General features: G+C 42.7%; 1 protein-coding gene across 4 annotated transcripts in view; it reads left to right on the top strand.

The window, feature by feature from the left end:
• The window catches only part of LOC310864963 (kinase suppressor of Ras 1-like), a 60801-nt gene extending 45667 nt beyond the window's left edge, over positions 1 to 15134 (top strand). For 3 of the 4 annotated variants that reach the window (XM_083773849.1, XM_083773852.1, XM_083773851.1), the window contains 15 exons: positions 920 to 1003; positions 1122 to 1183; positions 1678 to 1790; positions 2296 to 2470; positions 3838 to 3879; positions 6219 to 6276; positions 6873 to 6924; positions 8573 to 8830; positions 9750 to 9946; positions 12258 to 12354; positions 12469 to 12602; positions 12705 to 12836; positions 13762 to 13897; positions 14110 to 14243; positions 14994 to 15134. In XM_083773849.1, the coding sequence (XP_083629975.1) occupies positions 920 to 1003; positions 1122 to 1183; positions 1678 to 1790; positions 2296 to 2470; positions 3838 to 3879; positions 6219 to 6276; positions 6873 to 6924; positions 8573 to 8830; positions 9750 to 9946; positions 12258 to 12354; positions 12469 to 12602; positions 12705 to 12836; positions 13762 to 13897; positions 14110 to 14243; positions 14994 to 15081 (1762 nt within the window). In that variant the 3' untranslated portion in view covers positions 15082 to 15134. The remainder of the gene's footprint in view (positions 1 to 919; positions 1004 to 1121; positions 1184 to 1677; positions 1791 to 2295; positions 2471 to 3837; positions 3880 to 6218; positions 6277 to 6872; positions 6925 to 8572; positions 8831 to 9749; positions 9947 to 12257; positions 12355 to 12468; positions 12603 to 12704; positions 12837 to 13761; positions 13898 to 14109; positions 14244 to 14993) is intronic. The other variant, XM_083773850.1, reaches the window with a different exon arrangement.
• Positions 15135 to 20852: the final 5718 nt, after the last annotated feature.

Here is a 20852-nt window from a genome sequence, read left to right as displayed (position 1 = left end):
CCACCTGTATAGAGCGCCCCCTCGAGAGACCCGGAAAATAATTCCCCGTTCATTTTCCTCGTAGACTTTTCAAAAAGTATTTATTTAAAGAGCTTTTAAAAAAGACAACTTGAGTTGTGACAAATCATGACAACAAACACATTTTTTTGGGCCGAACTAATTATTAGAAAGAACACTTTATTGTTTGGTCCACAATATTGTGTTTGTTGTCATGATTTGTCACAACTCGAGTTGGCTTTGTATGACGCTTAAAAGGTCCTAAGAATAAATACTTTTTGAAATGTCTATGGGGAAAATGCTTTGGGAATTATTTCCTGGGCCTGGCGTCGTCATTAAAAGAGGCGGGACTGCAACGCTCGATCTATACAGCATGCTAGTGCTTAATAAAGAAAAAGCTAAGAAGTAAATCATAATTCTTTTTTTTTTTTATGTTCTGTTTATTAATTTTTGGTTTTTTACAAATATAGAAGTAAATTGAGAAATAAAAACAGAGTGACAAAAAAAAACTAAAACACACACAACAAAACACAAACTCCAAATCAAGACAACCAAAGAACATTCAAAACACAAAACAATAAAAACAAATATATAAAAAATAAAAATAAAACTCCAATATAGTCAATATACGTAGCAGATCATGGTCACAAACATCATCCAGACAAGACAGGTTGGCCAGTCAGGCGACAGTTATTCAGGTTCAATCGGGGGCACAAGTTTAAGGCGGTCAACATGAGATAGAAAAGGCACAATTTAGTCAATATACAAAGCAGATCACGGTCACAAACATCATCCAGACAAGACAGGTTGGCCAGTCAGGCGACAGTCAATCGGGTTCAATCGGGGGCACAAGTGTAAGGCGGTCAACATGAGACAGAAAAGGCTGCCGTAAATCATAATTCTTACCATGTTTCTGTCGTAGGTTCTCCACAAAGTCCTGGCTTTCTCAGACCTGCCAAGTGTGTCATAAGAACATGATGTTTGGCGTAAAATGTAAACACTGCAAGTAAGTAGCGCGCTATGCTCTTATCTTCTACACAGCAAACGTAATTCCTGGTCTATTTTTACACTTTAAGAGGCAAAGTAGCTCTTGCAAACATATTCACATCCTTCTCTTTTTATAGGTTAAAATGCCACAACAAATGTACCAAGGAGGCTCCTCCTTGTCGGATATCATTTCTACCACGTAAGGAAATCTTTCTGTTGACAGTACATTTAGATATTGATACGTGATGTCGTAGTAAAATACAGGATCAGATCTGTAGGTAGACATTGTGCTCTAAACCGAACACAAGTGAGCACTACTTTAGCTGTACTGTACAATGCATGTAATAACTTTTAGGTTAAAAGTGATTCTGTCATTGGGGCTTAGCTACTGCCCTCCCCATTCCCATCGCTGTTCAATAAGATCATGACCTCTCAAGATGGCTAATATGTTGGTATTAGTCAATGTCATGATTAATGTTTTGTTTGCTATATTATACAAAATGTTAACTTTCTATAGAGGAGGCTATATACTGTATACCGGTACATGCACACATAATCAAACTATGCAACTTTGTGGTTGCATGGTCAGGGTTTCAGCAGCTTGAGCCACCACGTCACCCTGACCCTGCCCTACAGTATGTACAGTACTGTGCAATTTCGTATGAATGTCATCAGTGTCGCTTTGACTTTCAGTGCAAAGAATGCGCAGGGCAGAGTCGGTTCCATCAGACATCAACAATCAAATTGATCGAACGGCAGAGCTGCCACTCCAGTTCGGAACCTTACCAAAAGCAATAACGAAGAAGGTACAGTATGGAATAGATTTAGTACTAGAAACATGCTACTCCAATGACGGCGCTTATGAAGTGCAGCTGTTGAGACCAAGATTACTGCATGTTTTCGTGAGGGTACCCATTCACTCCCATTCAGTACCCTCACAAAAACATGCAGTAATCCCGGTCTCTAAAACTACCTCCCCCTGGCCAGCCGGGGCGCCTGATGGAGGGGAAAGGAACTGGTCGGAATAACGTGTTCCTTCCACGCACTACGTCCGGCCAGGGAAATTCCCCCCTGTCGGGTGAAAAGAAGCAGCTTGGACTCCTCATGCATAGGAGGCATGAGGTCAGTCCACTGCCCCCCCCAGGTTGGCAGAGGAAGTGTAGCGCCCAGGATTACATTAGATAATTGACACTGGGTTGCAAATTCGTGGGATAAAAAAAGAAAAAGTGCATCTGCTGAAAGTTTTTAATGTCATTTCAACTGTGTTTGTGTGTGTCTGTATGTTTGCGTGTGTGTGCGTGTGTGCTCCAGGACCTCCCTCCCGCATTGAACCAGCTGGACTCCAGCAGTAACCCTTCGTCTGCCACGTCCTCCACGCCCTCCTCCCCGGCCCCCTTCCAGCAGAGTGACCCCCCCAGTGTCAGCGCCACCCCTCCCCCTAACCCTTCACCCCAGGGTCCCAGGGACAGCCGCTTCCACTTCCCAGGTCAGCACCGGCCGGGCCACCCTGGCTCTCTCTCTCTCTCACACCGTGCACCAGTGCTCATCACACACGCACACACACACACTCCCATGACAACACTGTGCACCACCAGGGCACAAACAGACAAACAATTGATATGATTTGTAAAATGGTTGTCAAGTAATGTCAAGTATTCAGTGACTCGTAGTCAATGGACTAAAGATGCCTGACTACCAGTGTGGTCCCTTTTAACACTTAGCCCGCTAGCATTTATTGAAAAATTAGGATCTAATTCACGCCAGCATTTTTGCCAGTTGAGCTCTCATTTTGAAAAGCCACATTTCCAGACTTCCGGAAGTGAGCTTATCCTAGTAAGTTTAACAGGTCCAGGACGACTGGACGATGGGGACTGCTCCGGAGCAGTCTCCGGATGGGGACTGCTCCGGAGCAGTCTCCGGAGCAGATAGAATGCATTATTATGGTGCCGATGATCTAAGATGGGCGATCCAGTGTCGTGACAACAACAGCTAGCTATCCGATGCTAACGCAAGTAGCATTATGGCTTGATCGATCGAATGCACTATAAAAGCTCAATTGCCATCGATCTACAGCAATGGCGTTAAGCGTAGTATCAAAAAATAGGCTTCAATTGCCATTGATCAACGGCAATGTCGCAGAACCTTTTAAGGAAGTTTTGAGAAAATGTGACAATATTTTTGAGTCATCGAATATCAAAGTGCAATGAGCGCCGGGGCATTTCTTTCAAAATAGGAGCTCAGGGTGCCGGGCAGATATAGCAGCTTTTACTCTGAAAGCCCCCCTCCGTTACGCACAAAAACCGGGAGGCATAATGTTGCTTGCTTACCTCGCGATGATTACATGTTGAAGTCAGAAATGAAGACAGAAGTATATGCCCATCTGGTCAAAACAATGGAGATTGATATGAGGCATTCTTTCTGAGCCGTAAACATGTGCATACGTCCTACGGTCTGAATGTGTAAGTGTTAATATATAATTACAACACACTCGACTGCATGTGCTGTTCCCAACACGTTATGTTGTGGTTTGAGTTCAGTATGATTCTCGTAACGCTTATTCACTCATTCTGAAGGTTCTCGTGAGGAAATGTATTTTTATATCTTCAAGTCATGTTGGAACCCTATACTTATTCTCCTTCCACCATGATGTTGTCTTCCCACTAACAACCTGTCTCGCAGCTCTGATCTCAGTCTAACACGGATTCTAAATTCTGCATGCTTCAGTGGGGCAAACCATGCAGCTTCAATGTGCTACAAGAAGTTGATTTCTGTGGTGCTCCTGGTTTATTTTCAACTAAATTATTTCTCTTCTAACCCCCTGTTTCTCCAATCATATCCGATCTGTCCCAATAGCTGCCTGTTATATACAGCCTAGACAACAGTTTGTCTTTCCTGGTGAGTTTCCTGTGTGTGTGTGTGTGTGTGTGTGTGTGTGTGTGTGTGTGTGTGTGTGTGTGTGTGTGTGTGTGTGTGTGTGTGTGTGTGTGTGTGTGTGTGTGTGTGTGTGTGTGTGTGTGTGTGTGTGTATGTATGTATGTACCGGTATTTCTAATCTGTCACAGTACTAAAACCTCTCTCTCTCCTTGGCGTTAATTTGATCCACTTGTTTACAGAACTGTCAAAGCTCTGCTGTTGTTTCTTTGGCCTCACTCACACCTTCACATCTAGCATACAACATTGTTGAATGCTAGATGTAAACAAAGGGTAAGTGTCATGGCCGCCCCAATGCATTTCCAATGGAAGTCACATGGTTTGACACAACATTTTTGTTGTACGGCTTTCGGCTGTGTTTCGACTGCCCCCCTCCCCCTCATACAACAAAAATATTGTGTCAAACCATGTGACTTCCATTGGAAATGCATTGCGAGCTTGCATCAGTCAACAAGGGGAGGGGGGCAGTCGAAACACAGCCGAAAGCCATACAACAAAAATGTTGTGTCAAACCATGTGACTTCCATTGGAAATGCATTGGGGCGGCCATGACACTTACCCTTTGTTTACATCTACCATGCAACATTGTTGTATGCTAGATGTATAGGTGTGAGTGAGGCCTTAGGCCTGACTCACACCTTTACAACAGACTGATGTATAGCTGATGCATGCGACTTATTTACTGATGCAAGCTTGCAATTCATTTCCAATGGGAGTCACATGGTCACATGGCCTTAGGCCTGACTCACACCTTCGCATCTAGCATACAACAATGATGCATGCTAGATGTATGAAAGGTTTGAATTGCGAGCTTGCATCAGTCAATAAGTCTCATGCATCAGCTATACATCAATCTGTTGTGAAGGTGTGAGTCAGGCCTTAGCCTCTGTTGTTTATTGTTATTGTAGTCGGGCAGCCGGGGGTTAAGGGAAATTTGGTATATATACATACACATACATACGCAGGAAAGCTGGAAGTACCCTCACTAAAAACGCCGGGACAACGCTCCATACGTCCCAAACTCTTCTGGCCCCAAAACTGTGGAATGCACTTCCCGTTGCAATCAGAACTGCAGCATCACTCCCAATCTTCCGCCGTAGCCTGAAAACCCACCTTTTCAGACTCCATCATGGCCCATAGCACTTACCCTACCCCCTTAGATAGCACTTTTTAGACTTGGATAGCATTTGAAACAGACTTGTATGCATGTCATGTAGACAGCACAATAATTGCATTGTATATAGTGCACTTCATAGCATATGTATAGCATAGTATAGTAAATATGTATAGTTTATATGTATAGTGTCATTATGTAGATAATGTTCTAGTTACGTTCTTAGCTTACGCATGTTTCATGATTAATGCTTTTTATATATGTGATGTATTCCCTTGGCTAATGGAAGTCGCTCTGGATTAAGAGCGTCTGCTAAATGCCTAAATTGTAAATTGTACATTCATGAATCCACTTGCTGACCGGCTGTCCGTATTGAGCATTTTTTATAGGGGTTTATATGTGCCCATACCATTGACATAAGGCAAAAATGTCAAAATTTTATTATGCTTTAAATAGCATGTGACATGTCAAACTAGGGATTTGTCATGATTCTGAATCCATTACAAGCATTAGGTTTGCACAAAAAAACACTCCTTGGTCTAAAAACAGCCATTGCAATCATCACAAATGTGATGAGTTCAGCACATGTTGGGGAATTTGGCTTTGGAAAGTAGCTATGGCCGTTTTTAGCCCAAGGAATGTTTTTTGTGCAAAACTAATGCTTGAAATTTATTCAGAATCATGAAAACCCCCTAGTTTGACATGTCACATGCTACATAAAGCATAATGAAAATGTGAAAATCTTGCCTTGCATAGGATGTTAATGGTATGGTCACATAAAACAAAAAAACCCTAAAAACATTGCTCAATGCCAACAGCCGGTCAGCAAGTGGATTCATGAATGTATGTATATAGACAATATTTTAGGCCAATAAAGAAGTCCATATACCAAATTTACCACTTTAAAAAGAAGCCTGTCGGCTGCTGGACTATTGAGAAAGATTGCCCACTTTTGCCCTCTGGTGGGCAAAATCTGAGGCTGAACAAGAAGCACCCTTGTGAAATTTTATTTAGCATTGCAACCATTTTCATTGTTTAATTACATAAGATGTTGAATGGTATATTTATATAGCAGGATGACTATAGTGTATATATATATATATATATATATATATATATATATATATATATATATATATATATATATATATATCTATATCTTATTCTCAACTTCTTGGTGTTCCAACAGATGTCCCCTCGTCTCCGTATAATGTTGGTCTGCATTCTGATGATTACCCTGACTCTGGGTAAGACAAAGCAACAGTACAACATTTTCTGTTTGTTGGAACCCCTTCAAATAAAATAGAATTATATAATATATGTAATCAGCCCCGTTAAATGTTTTTATTTTGCTGAAGCAGGTGCATTCGTGGTTGATTATTAACTCAATTAAACCTTGACCCCTTGTTTTAATTATTGACCAGAAAGGCCAGTGATGGCCAATAACGCCGTCTTTTATTAGAGGGCTCTTTCTGCTACTGCTAGGTCTGTAATGACGAACACCCATCAACTTTGGTATATAATTGTTACTGAGTGCCCAGCACTTTAGCTCAACACCCTTGTTTTAAATGTGCTCAATACATTAATTACATTGGATAGTCAGAAACAAGAGAGCAGTGTTTGTCTCATCCTTTATTCCTTGGTGACAAAGATTTAAGTAAATAACAAACATTTAGATAAACAGGATAATTGTATGACCATCCATAATTGTATATGACGATATCATTATTTTAGTATTCTGAATCCTTCTAGAGTCTAGACTTCTAAAGTCATTCAATACTGTGAGATGTTGATGTTAGATGGATAGTATTTGACCACAAAATCTCCTGGTTGCTTCTTACAGAGTACATTCGGTCACAACTGAAACGCAGCTTACAGAACAGCAGGGATTAGTGGTAAGTATCTGACAAAAATCACACCAAATAAACACAGATACATACATCAAACTATAATTATTTTTATTTTTTTCCTGATCACAAAAGATCAGGAAAAAACTTCCCAACCTCCCATACAATGTCACTATTTAATTTTTAATTCATATTAATATAACATTAGCAGCCCTATAACAAAATACACACATAAATGGATGCACCTGGGACGTATCCTCAGTGATGTATCCCAAGGTCATCGGGGTTTCGGGTCTTGCAACATCATACCCCTCACTCAGGTGCCCAGCCGGGAGTGATCAAGTCCCGACTTACGTCCCAGTAGTTACCCTCGATAAGTCCCATTAGGGAAAAACCAGGGCCACACAATCCGTTCCTCCTGAACTACTCTGCCGGGACTGGGAGGTACCATTCTGGCACATGGAAGGACTAGGCTCTGTGGGTTGACACCTGTCCGGGCCCCTCCTACGTCTCACCAGGTCCACTCCTGCTCTCACCAGGTCAGGCCCTGTGCGTTGCACCAGACTCCTAGCACCAGGCACTTTATTCAGGAATGGTGGATTCTCAAGCCGCAACGGTTCTGCAGGCTCCACCTTGCCCTTGGTGGTGCCGCAGGCTCCGCTTGAGGCTTGCATGGCCCTCCTAAAGGCCTCACCATGGGTTTGTTGGGCTTCTTCCTCACGGAAGACACAGGCTGGGGCGCCAACCCATACTGCTCCCGGGTGCCGTCTAATTTCCGGCTGCCACCCGTCTCTCCGGTGGTCCTTAACCCATTCTGACCGGGCACCCATTTTGGTGTTGGCATCATGTTATGCTTTAGCTATTTAAAAATAGCAGATCTACAAGCTCATATCGCGCCACCGAGTGGCGCGATACGAGCTTGTAGGTCTGCTATTTTTTGAAAAATCGAAGAACGACTGACATTTTTAGAATCTGATCTCAGGTCAGAATGGGTTCATCAGACCAGTGTGTGTCCAGTGGAAACCTTGTATGAATCTGATCTCAGGTCAGAATGGGTTAATATGATATTACTTATATTAGTTATTTAAAGTTAATTAGTTAATTAAAAAAAAAAAGTTTAGTTATTTATTTAATTATTTTGCTTTTACTCACAGACAGCCTCCACACGGATCCGAGGCGCACGTGGCCACCAGCACACTTAATTAGTCCCTTTTCTCCTCAAAATGAGACAAACTGCCATTTTTGAGACCTTATAAAAGTCTTCAACATTGATCACGCTAAGAAAGTGAAACCATCCCGCGATGATGCATAGCCTAGAATAAAGATTTGGCTCAAATATGGACGACTATATCACTATCGGGGCGGGCGCAGGTCACCTTTCTTGTAAGGATATAGCGCTACAGATGTGTGTATATATAAAATATCACCCTTGTGAAGTGAGGTAGCGCTCTTGTGGCTCTTATCACCATACATTATCGTAAATCGAAATCAAAGTTTAGCCCTATGCTGGGTGAATGTATGGACATGTGGCGTGCCATGGGTATACTGTAGCATGTCTTTCATACGTTCCAGAATTTTACAAACCCGAGTTGTGGATGCTACAGTACTACCAAAATGCCACACACACGTCAAACACAATAATGTCATATCCAAACCTCTCATTTCCTTCCTTACCGCTGTCTCGCATTTCATACAGGAAGAGGAGGCTGAAGAGGATTACCCAGGAGAGGATGAGGAAGGAGTGGAGCCGTGTTGCAGAGAGAAGGGCCACCCCGATGGGGATTACGACAGGGATGAATTGGAGGACCTTCCAAGCACGGGCTGCCGGCGTACGCCCAGGGGACGCCGCATGGGGGGTGGCCCCATCTCCCGCAAAGCCAGCCAAACCAGCGTGTACCTCCAGGAGTGGGACATACCCTATGAACAGCTGTGGCTGGGCGAACTCATTGGCAAGGTGAGAATACACAAATGCAAAGGAGACACTTCAGGGTTTTAATGTATAGCGCTACCAATCACCTGTGACTGTGGCATTTTTCATATATATATATATATATATATATATACTGTATATATATAATATAATCATTCAATCATTCAGGAAGGTAGAAGCAAGTAATCACAGTGCAAGTCCACATCAACTATGACAATGACTTTATTTTAATAGTGCTTTTCAAAACAAGTCTCAAGTATATACGTGTCCGCGCGCGTGCGTATTCGCATAAACGCACGCTGAAAAGCCTGGTGTAGCTTGGCCGTTACTCATTCGGACTCTTGAGTAATAGAATCCATCAATGCCCGGCTCCCTGTTTAGACCACATATATACCTTAGTGTCCCTATTCTGGGCATGTCATCATATATTTTCCCATTTCACAACGTGTCTCAACACATTGTGAGCTTGTAGATCGCTAAGAGATTTGGTGTGAAGGAGAAAAAAGGAGGGACGGTGTTACTCTGAGGTCATAGGCACCGGAAATGTAGACATTTGTATGCACTGTTGTCCTTGTGGACAATGGTCACAAATAAGAAAGCTCGACCCACAGTGCTTTAAACTATTTTTAAACTATTGCCATTAAATTCAAGTAAATTATACAGGCTCACAATAATATAGCATTAGCTGGCTTTGTGTGTTTATGAATTGTAGCCGAGTCTGAAAAAGAGCCTTGTGCTCGCCTCGAAACATCACACAGATAATTCTGGTGCAATAAAAAGCATCTGTCGCATCGGGGCACTCGGTGTGCAAGCATTTTATTTTGTTCTTCCTTATGAATTGTAGTTAACCGTTGAGTGTTATGCAACTTTTCGATTGTATGCAAACTGATCCACCAATTATGCAGTTTTTGAGTGAAAATGACCTGGAATTGAATGGTTCCAGGGTCGTTGGGGGAAGGTCCACAAGGGTCGCTGGCATGGGGAAGTGGCCATCCGCCTGCTGGAGATCGATGCAAACAACCAGGATCATCTGAAATTGTTCAAGAAGGAAGTGATGAACTACAGGCAGACCCGCCATGAGAACGTGGTCCTTTTCATGGGAGCCTGTATGGCTCCACCTCACCTCGCCATCATCACTAGGTCAGTGGACACTACACACCAAATTATGTTAACACTCTATACTACTGCTGTGCATTGAGGCTGACAAAAGTATCAACATTCATAGAATTTGTTTGTATTTACACAATGGATGGATCGACGGATAAACATAATACTGCATAATACTGCAAGTTTTTTTTTATATATCTGGGACGTCAATATATATATTGTGTTTCATGTCAGTCTGGGAGTAAAAGTCCTTACAAATCAGGAGCGATGGAACATTAGGATCCATCTGGGTCCTAACTATCAGTCATTTACTGTATCTGGGGACTCCCTGGAACCCCTTTGAAGGCCACTGGGGGTACCGTAGCCTGACCTAAGCAGAGACATTTCTGGTCTAGAGGGGCGGGTCGCGCCTCAGAAATGCGCGCACCCTGATTGGATCTCATCGATCTGTCCGTCACCCCCGGCCCCTCCTCTCCCCCCTAGTGCAGCGCTACGTCACATCATTTAGAGCGAAGCCCACCCGGAAGGGTTGACTCCCACTTTTAGACTGGTTCAGCCCACGGCTTTTTCCAGGCTTTCATCTTTCGCGCAGGAAAACATCCCATCCGAATGGAAGGAGGGATATCTCATAAAAATACCGAAGAAAGGAGACCTGAGCAACTGTGCTAATTACAGGGGAATCACACTACTATCCATCCCAGGAAAGGTTTTCTACAGGATCTTACTGGACAGGATGAAGGACGTGGTAGACCCCCAGCTTAGAGACCAGCAGGCTGGCTTCCGCAAAAACAGATCCTGCATAGACCAGATTGCCACTTTGCGCATCATACTGGAGCAGTCACTTGAGTGGAACTCCCCGCTATTCATGAACTTTATTGACTACGAAAAGGCTTTTGATAGTGTGGACAGGGAGACCCTCTGGAAGCTTCTAAGGCACTACGGGGTACCAGAGAAGCTAACCAACATAATCAAAAACACATACGAGGGAATGACCTGCAGGGTGATCCATGAGGGCCAACTCACCGATGCCTTTGGAGTAAGAACGGGAGTGAGGCAAGGGTGCTTGCTATCGCCATTCTTGTTCCTGCTGGCTATGGATTGGGCAATGAAGCAATCCACAGCAGACAAGAGAAATGGAATACAGTGGTCAATGTGGACGCAGCTAGATGACCTGGATTTCGCGGACGACCTGGCCCTTCTATCCCACACCCAACAGCAGATGCAGGAAAAGACCAGCACCATCGCAACCAACTCCGCTCGCCTAGGCCTTAACATTCACAGAGGGAAAAGCAAAGTCTTGAGAGTGAACTCTGCCAGCACTGTACCCATCATGCTGGAAGGCGAAGCACTGGAGGAGGTTGACGAGTTCACCTACCTAGGCAGTATCGTCAACAAGAAGGGAGGAACAGATGCCGATGTGAAAGGCAGGATTGGCAAGGCCAGGGTAGCCTACCTCCTTTTGAAAAACATCTGGAGCGCAAAATACCTGGCCATCACAACAAAAATTAGAATCTTTAACAGCAATGTAAAATCAGTCCTACTCTACGGTGCAGAGACATGGAGGACAACAGTTAATACCACAAACAAAATCCAAACATTCATCAACACCTGTCTGCGACGAATCCTCCAGATCCGCTGGCCAAACACCATCAGCAACAAGGAGCTGTGGCAACGCACCAACCAAATGCCCTCAGAGGAAGAGATCCTCAAAAGGCGCTGGAGATGGATAGGCCATACTCTCCGAAAACCAGCCTCAAACACCACAAGGCAGTCCCTCAAGTGGAATCCCCAAGGGAAAAGAAAGAGAGGTCGGCCACGGAACACCTGGCGCAGAGACTTGGAGGCAGATGCGAAAGCTATGGGCCACACTTGGGGACAGCTGGAAGTGTTGGCTGAGGATCGGGATGCTTGGAGAACTCTTGTCGACGGCCTAAACCCCAGAAGGGGAAATAGGCGTAAGTAAAGTAAGTATCTTTCGCGCAGACGAAATGAAAGCCTGGTATCGAGGCTAGGGGTACCGTAACCCTACGTTGAGCACCAGTGTTATACTCCATTTGATTTAAAAACATTGCTGTATAAAGTACATAATCATGTCTCAGCGATCTGTGCATGCGTCAATATACTTTTTTTAAATTTATTTTTAGCTTTTTCTGCCTTTATTGATAGGATGAAAGTAGTCCGACAGGAAATAGGGAGAGAGATGGGGGGGAAGACAGGCGGCAAAGGCCGTCGGGCTGGCTCAGCAGCCTAGGTGCTCAGACGGTTGAGCCGATACTCATATTGCATCGTTGATATTTCCCCCACTGTTCAAGTAACCTTTATTCATCTGTTGTTTTCCTCATAGTTTCTGTACAGGCCGAACATTATTCTCTGTTGTAAGAGATCCCAAAAACACACTAGACATCAACAAGACCAGACAAATCGCTCAGGAGATCGTAAAGGTACGAACCTTCCAGCTTCAAACCCCCAACTGTGTCAGGATTTATTTTGTAGTGATTTATTTTGATTTATATTATTTAAAAATATATATGATAACATAGATTTTCTCTTCTCAGGGAATGGGTTACTTGCATGCCAAAGGGATCGTGCACAAGGACCTGAAGTCTAAGAACGTGTTCTATGACACAAACAAAGTGGTCATCACAGACTTTGGTCTGTTTGGAATGTCAGGAGTGGTACAAGAGGGGAGGTACGAATACACTGTACCATCTGCTGCTTTCTGAATAATGCTCGAGTTATAATAAGCGTACCTTACTATAACTGCTGTCTTAATGTGTGCGTGTGTTTACAGAAGGGAGAATGAACTGAGGCTGCCTCATGGTTGGATTTACTATCTGGCTCCAGAGATTGTTCGCAGGATGGGTCCGGCGACCGAGGAGGACCAGCTGCCTTTCTCCAATGCTGCTGATGTTTATGCTTTTGGGTATGTGTCCATCTTCTCAGACTTATTGAGAATCAATGGCAGCACAATATACAGAGTTGATTTAGTCAATCTGAGCAAGTGGAGCAGCAGCTTTTGGAGTGAAAAAGCACATGTGACAATTTATATATTGTAGACAACCATATTATATTTATAGGGTTTGCATTGCAGTGGGAAGAGTGTTTTGTGGAGAGACAGCGAGATCCTTTTCCTCCTGGTTTTGTGTCTAATAGCGTGACTGTAGTTATCTACCTAAACTAGTTGGCCTGCTCCTTTTTCCTCTACACAACCAAGTCTATTCACCCAAAATAGTTGATCTAAAAGCTCATAATGCGTCGCCTTGTGATCCATTGCGAGGTTGTAGATCTATTTTGCCAAATATTGGGCTCTAGAATAGGGACGATAGGTGTTGACTGTTGGGAGGGCTGGGTGCCTTGCAGCTCAACCATTAGTGCACTAACCCAGTGGTTCCCAAAGTGGGGTCCGGGGACCCCCAGCGGTACTTCAGGGTGTTCCATGGGGTCCCCAGCTAAATGATAGTTAGGAACCCAATGGACCCTTATGGATCTGTAACTCTGAGAGTGTACAAATGGACTCAGAGTTAAATTAACTTTGATTTTACAATATAAATGGGGTCAATGCCAATAAAGAAAAAGAAAAAGCCAAACAAACTAGTCAGTAAGCACTTCACTAACTACACTTGCAGAGCTGTTTTTGCACTTTCAGGGTTAAATTCTATATCTATATTTTACTGTGCAGTTTTGTGTTTTTTACAGCTGTGTTTAAACATTTTGATTCTTTTCATTTTATTACAACTTACAATTGAATTGGAACAACCACTGTGTGCACTATTTAGTATAGAATAATTCATCTCTGTAAACTTTGCAGTAGACTACAGTGTTCCTTGTTGTTTTGTTTCATTTCCTAGCACTATTTGGTATGAACTCCAGGCCAGAGATTGGCCGATGACCAATCAGCCGGCAGAGACTAAGATCTGGTTGGTTGGCAGTGGTGAGGGGATAAAGAAGGTGCTGGCAGAAGTTAGCCTGGGGAAGGAGGCCACAGTATGTATTATTATTGTATTATAATGCATTGTAGAACTTTGTGGAAGCATTTATAGAGTAAATGTCTTAAATGTGAACATAAACAGACGGTGATTATTTGACATTAGTGTTAAATAGTATTATTTAACTGGATTGATTAGCCACTTGTGCTTGGAGTAACATCACAAATAGATTTGACTCGTAATAATGGTGCTGACTCCTGTCCTGTGCAGGAGATTCTATCTGCCTGTTGGTCCTTTGAGGTAGACGACAGGCCTTCCTTCGTCCAGCTCACCGACATGCTTGAGAAGTTGCCCAAGCTAAACCGCAGGCTCTCACACCCTGGACACTTCTGGAAGTCAACCGAGTATGTATCATAGAAGACCTGGGCAGTGGTGCATCTGATTCAAAGTGTACCTTGATATTTGGAGAAAAAAAAGAGTCAAGATGAAAGGGCATTTAATTTGATACAAAACCATGTGTAATAATAGAATAATCCAATTGTAAATAATAATACATGAGGGAGCAGTACCGCCTGACTGACTAATAATGGTCAGTGTAATGTTATGAATAGGATTATGTAAAGTACAAAATCAACCTTTTTTTATGAGAATAATGGAGTGAACTGCCTGCAGTGTTCTTTCCTGCTGAGAATGAATCAACCTGTTCTGAATGTGAAAACTATTTTTCCGATTGGAGGGATTTGCTGTTTTATTTGTTGCCGGGCCTGCCTGTCCCATTCCCTCGTCTTGCCTGGGTCCGTTGTTAGTGATCACACTCTGCTGTGTGATTCACCACAGTGAGTGGACTATACCATTTCTCCTCTTGTTTACCGGGTTTCGCTTCCTCTCTTGTCTTTCATCCTCTTGCTGACTTTACTCTCCTCTGGATGTTTGGCTGACCCCCCCCCCTCCTCCCCCTCTCCACTACCCGTTCCTGTTCCACCTGGTCGCCACGGTGCCCTATCCTGTGACTTCACGTCCTCCTCCTTGCCTCTTGTCACCTTGTTTTTTTTTTACTGCGTGACATTTTCCACCACGCCGCCACCACCTTCACTCCTGTCCTCCTCACTGTTCTCCTGCCACACCGCCACACTCCCTCGGTGTTCCACCTGAAGACCCTGGGATCATCACCACTGTCTTCGAGACCACTGCTGTGAGGGCCTCCACTCTCGCTGTCCATACATGTACAAATACAACAGCTAAATCTGACCGTTTTCCTTATTTTGTTGCAATTATGAACTGTTGACCTGCAAGTCTCCCTATTTTTGTCTTTGAACAATTTCTGGGTGTACTGTAAATTAGCTGCTACATAGATCATTGCACCGATGTCCCCTCATGCTTTTATCAGTAACACATTGGGTGACGCCATCTAAAGCCCTAACAACAACACAACTCCTTGCAACTACTCACAACAAAACGGTTTTTACCCATTTTGGCGTGACGTCGAAATTTTATAAATGTCTTCAAAATCCATTGAAGAAAAACCTTATGTTTCTGTATCAGTGGTGGCTCAATATTTCATGTCAAGAACCCCAAAAATTATATGTAACATGCCTCCGCCCTGCCTCTGCCTCCCTTCCAGGGACCTTCCCAGAAGCAAAGATTTGAGTTAAAATGTTCACAGGCACATTTCCACGATTTTTCAAAAATAGCAGACCTACTATGAGCTTGTAGATCTTCTATTTTTCAATAGCTAAAGTATAATATAATGCTTTAAAACACCAAAAGGGGTTCCCGCCCAAAATCGGTTAAGGTCAACCACACCAATGCAACTCTGCATCTGCCATTGAGGACAATGGTTGCAAGGAGTTGCATGTTGAGAGTGGCGAGTCATTGGCACGGTTTGGCCTTTACAGTTTGCATAGCACTTATACGTGCTTGCTTGTTTCTCCTGTCTAACCACTTCTCTCTTTCTCTATCTGCTGCTTGTCATTTTCAGTTCACTACTACTAGATCACATGGGTTGTAAAATTCTTAGACACGGATGAAGTCTTCTTTAAGCACTTCTGTAATTATTCCTCCTGCTGTCGGTTATACCATTCAAATTGCAACACAGTCCCAAGTCAGTGCTCAGGGGGGTTTCCTGTATAATCGCACTGCAGTGAGTGAGCATATGGTGACTGACAGGCAATGTAAAATGGCCTGTCACCGTGACACCCACAGTATGTGTAGTATGTACACATTGCTCTGAAGATAAAAGGACGTGTCCACAGGACATGTAAAAAGGAAACGTTTCAGTCACCGCTGGAATAAAACATGAATTATACTTGATTATACAATCTGATTGGTTGAAACAGCCTAGCCGTGGTTCAAACGAGCATCACTCCACACCTAATCAAAACAAAGAATTCAGCTGCTCTGTTCTCCCAGAGTGCAGCAAACTCGGTGGCTAGGCTAACTAGTTTATTGGGACATTATTTGTGGCCGTAGTGACTACATCCGTCATACACTCGAGGGGGGGCGGTTTAACGTTATTAATGCACTGCTGCGTTGCTTTTGGAACTCGCCCTGCAGGCTCGTTCCTGAAGCATTGCAGGTGTGCATTAATGACGTTAAACCACCCCCTGGAGTGTAATATTGCTTAATTAAATGTCAAACCACTTTGGGGACATCGCCACGGTTGACTCTGTTGAGGGGGTCACATTACAATGGTTCATTGATGATCACTCCACACAGTTGTTGGATATCCTGCGATATGCAGATAATCATTTAGTTAAATTGATCCTCCCTGCAGTCTGCGTTAGTGGGTAATTGGTAATTGGAGTGAATACACAAATATGGCACCTCGCAGCTTGTGAATTTCAGCAGAGGGAAAAGGAAGCATGTGATGTTTCAGTGTATAAGTGCATTTTACTGAGTGCATGAGTGCATCACTTTGATGTGCCTGAATGTCATTGAATGGACAAGCATAATTGAACTCCGTGAAACATTGTGATGTCTGATGGGAATGTGAACATCAATAACACAATAAATCATTCTAGATTTATATACTGTACATATGTATATAGAGTAGCATGTTTTTATTTAATGTACAGGTTGCATTATTATATTTTGTTTGTACGAAGATTTTATATGAAATGCATTTTTAGGTACCTCAACCCTATTTATGTACTGATCTTTATACAGATATTTTTCAGTACAAATACTGTAAAATTGTACATTTTATATGGGATTAATGGTGTTTTTTTTAAATGCGACGTGAGATGTTATTTTTGTACAGGATGTGGTTAAAGAATGTTTCTATATGATGTAGAAAACCGACTTCATGTTTGAACATTTTAAGCCAATAAAAATGAACTCCAGAGTCCAGTGATTTGTCTTTTGAAATGTTGCAGGGTTAAGTGTCATGCTCAGGGACAGGGTCCAGGGACACTAATTGGGCCGGGAGGCAAACGGCCTCGATCTCAACCCACTCAAGCTACGGTTGCCCCCTTTCAACCTGGTGTCCCTATTTTGGGACGGCCACCCTAGCATTATGGGTGACATTTTTCAAAAGTAAAATCTTTTTTCTCTTATTTTTTTTTAATAGCAGATCTAGCTCACAATTAACACGTCACATCTGTTTCATTTGTAGATCTGTTATTTGGTGAAGGAAGTTTTCATGTGACCCTGTATTCCATGTGTCTTGCAGAATTATGGATTATGAATTGCCCTGTGACTTACATTTTATGTCACGCTGCCCACTGACTTTAAAATAGTATTAGTTCTGGCCCCGCCAGTGTCTTGATATGAATTGTTTTGTTTCCCGATTGCCATAACATAACATGTTTTTGCCCTTGCAGGCTTGTATTATACTAACTGCACTCATAGTGATGTCCTTGTCCTGTCCCCCGGTTCCACTAACTGATATTCATATCAGAACTATCTCTGCCCCGTGCATGCAATATTCAGTGACGTCTTGCATTATCTGTCCCTTTGTAAACAAATGTTTTTTGACCTTGTTGTTCGACACGTTTTCCTGTGTATTGATTACGATATGCTATATTAACCATGTTCAATTTGAACATCTTTGTGAAACGCTGTCCGGACTACCATCTTTTTTCTCTCCCGGTATAATGGATAAATATATCTGATTGAACCTCCTCTAAGTTCTGCTTGTGCACTGTTGTTCTTCCTTGTGTCGGTCAAATTCATTCTAAGTTATTTTGGTTAACACTTGACTTTTATTCATTTTAGTCTAAAAGGTTTTTTAACCATTTCTGTACAGTTACAAGCCCTCTGCTTCTATTTTGGTGAAGAGTATTTTATTGTAATTAGATTACTTCCAAATGTATTTTTACAGTTCCGGAGCTCCAAGCTCTGCTATCGATGCTATCAAAGTATTTATTTTATACAGTCCTTATTTAATATAGTCTTTAACGTATTTGACAGATTTTTATCTATCAACATCATGGGAGCTTGTAGATCGCCTATTTTTGCTGTGCAGCATTGTGAGATGAACTATAAAATAGTTAAATAAATAAGTACACAGTCGTCAAATCCAGATAGTTCATTTGGCTCTTAAGCCAAAAACCACACCAAAGCGTTGAGACGGGACAAGACGGTTTTTAAGGTCAACCACACCAATGCAACTCATTGAGCTGCAATGAGTTGCATCAGTGTGGTTTGTCCCAAGGAGTCCCTACCGGTGTGATTTGGGCTTCAGAGTTAAAACTGGACGCGTAAGGGTTACTTTGTAGCATTTGTTTTCGTGCCTTATCCTGTGTTTGATAAGGGCCCAGCCCTATGCCATTGTGTTAAGTCACTCTTTGCTGTGTAGAGCATGCATTATAAACTATGGTCAAATAGCATCAACAAATAATCTACATTCTCAATAAATTAGCCTTTAATTCAAGTACATTTTATTTATATTGCATTATATTTCATGCACCGTAAACACACGCACACGTACTGCTATTTACAAAATAATGTAATCTTTTTGTATGCATGTTTTGCACTCCGTCCGTCCGCCCGTGTGTCCGTCCGTCTGTGAACAGCTAATCTCCGGCACCGTTAACCCGGTCGATGCCAAATTTTGCACACACTCCCTGGATGCCAACGATGAACCTCTGCCCCAACATTTCCAGAACAGCCTTTTATAGCGCCACCAGGAGGCCGCTTGGTGCAAAAAAGTTTTTAGACAGTACACCTACAGATTTTGTCCAAACATCATGTAAATTGGTACAGTCTCTCTAGAGCCATTCAACAAAACGGATCTTTCAGATTTCTCAGACTCCATCCTGATTGGCTAAGATTGGCTTCCAAAGTTCACAGGAGTGCTCAGTTTCAAACAAAATGCTGCAAATCATGAACACATTGTGTAATTTCCGTGAAATAGTGCACGCACATGCCGAGGAAGAAATGCGACATGAACATTTTCAACTCAGCCTCATAGTGGCTCAGCCTCATAACTGGCCGTTATGTGTTTTTACCTCTAACTGCATGGATCTGTGGATAACTTTGTATGCCAACTCCCTAGATGCCAAGGAAAAACATTTGCCTGGAAATTCTCACATCTGCTCTTTATAGCGCCACCAGGAGGCCGACATATGTAAAACACATTTTCTAATATTACTCCTTCAGATTTTATCCAAATTTCATGCAAATCGGTACACATGCTCTCCATAGTCATGTGATCAAGACGGGTTTGTTTGATTTCTCATAATCCACCCTCATTGGCTACGATTGGCTTCTAAACTTTGCGGGAGTAGCCCGCTTTGTACCCGTTTTGTACAAATCGCCACAACTACTCAACTCAACGCAGCGTCTGATTGTGATGAAACTGTGCATGCATATTCCTACTAGGCTTTGGAAGAAATGCCACTTGACAGTTTTCAAATCAGCCTCATGGTGGCGCTACAACAGGCCAAGCTGCGTGACACACACACACGTTTATATAACACAATTTTCACAAGATTTCACAACCTACTATGTAATGACAGGTAGAAAAGAAAAGCAGCGCACCTTGGCCCAAAATGTTACCACGCCCCCCTAAATTGGAATAATGCAAAAAAATGTACAAGACTAAAAGTAAATGCAATAAAGGTCAGAATTATTTCAACATATTGTATGCAATATTTATTAAAGTACACACTGTCACAGCATCTGACATTTCAGCAATAGTCCCGGCCGGGCCTTACGGATATTTCCATGCCAATCAATATTAAAGGGACATAATTTGGCCCGGATGTAGCCCAGGGCATGCTCTAATGATTAAGCTAGGGCGCCCGAGCCTGTGACCTTCGGGGTAGCCATGGCGGCCAAATCCAATATGGCTGTTACAGCCAGTTTTGGCTGTAACATTTGAACCAGATGAGCTACAAATGCGGTGTCTATTTATTTAGTTATTTGACCATTACAAACATGTTGGAATACTTATCATTACAATGGGGTGTGTGCCTAATTTGCATTTCCAAGATGGTGGCTATGTGAAAACGAGTTATAACTTTTTGACACTTTCAGTCAAGTCGATGCAAGTATTTTAATCATTAGAAACACATTGGAATGTTCCAATTCATGATTAAATCTATCTAGAACACTCAGGTTTGCCATTATGGTGTACATCTTCATCGCTGTATGCACCACCATCCACTCCATGTGAGGTCCCCACGACGGAGCCCGCGTCTTCCTCACCAGCCTGCTATGCAGCATCCTGTTGCATATACTGTATGCTAAAAGATCTGAGCATTCGAGAAGAACACATCATCAGTGCATCAGAGTAGTCAGAAACGGGTCTCATGGTCGCAGCTTACGTATTTCCTGTCGGCGGACTCGACATAGCTGCGGGGTTTAAACCCTCACCAGGCGCACATCTTCTACTACAGTGAACGGTAGAGTGACTGATGTTAGTCTGCCTCAAGTCAAACGTTACTCTTTTACCTGCTTTTTACTAACACTAACATTACAACGATACCCAGAACATCGAGATGAACCTGTTTAGTTTATGGCTGCTCCAACAGCAATGGCAACATAAAAAAAAAAAATGTAATAAAGTA

The sequence above is a fragment of the Protomyctophum parallelum genome (assembly GCF_964188405.1).
Source record: "Protomyctophum parallelum genome assembly, chromosome: 9".
Taxonomy (NCBI): Eukaryota; Metazoa; Chordata; class Actinopteri; order Myctophiformes; family Myctophidae; genus Protomyctophum; species Protomyctophum parallelum.
This window is presented reverse-complemented; position numbering and strand designations above follow the sequence as displayed.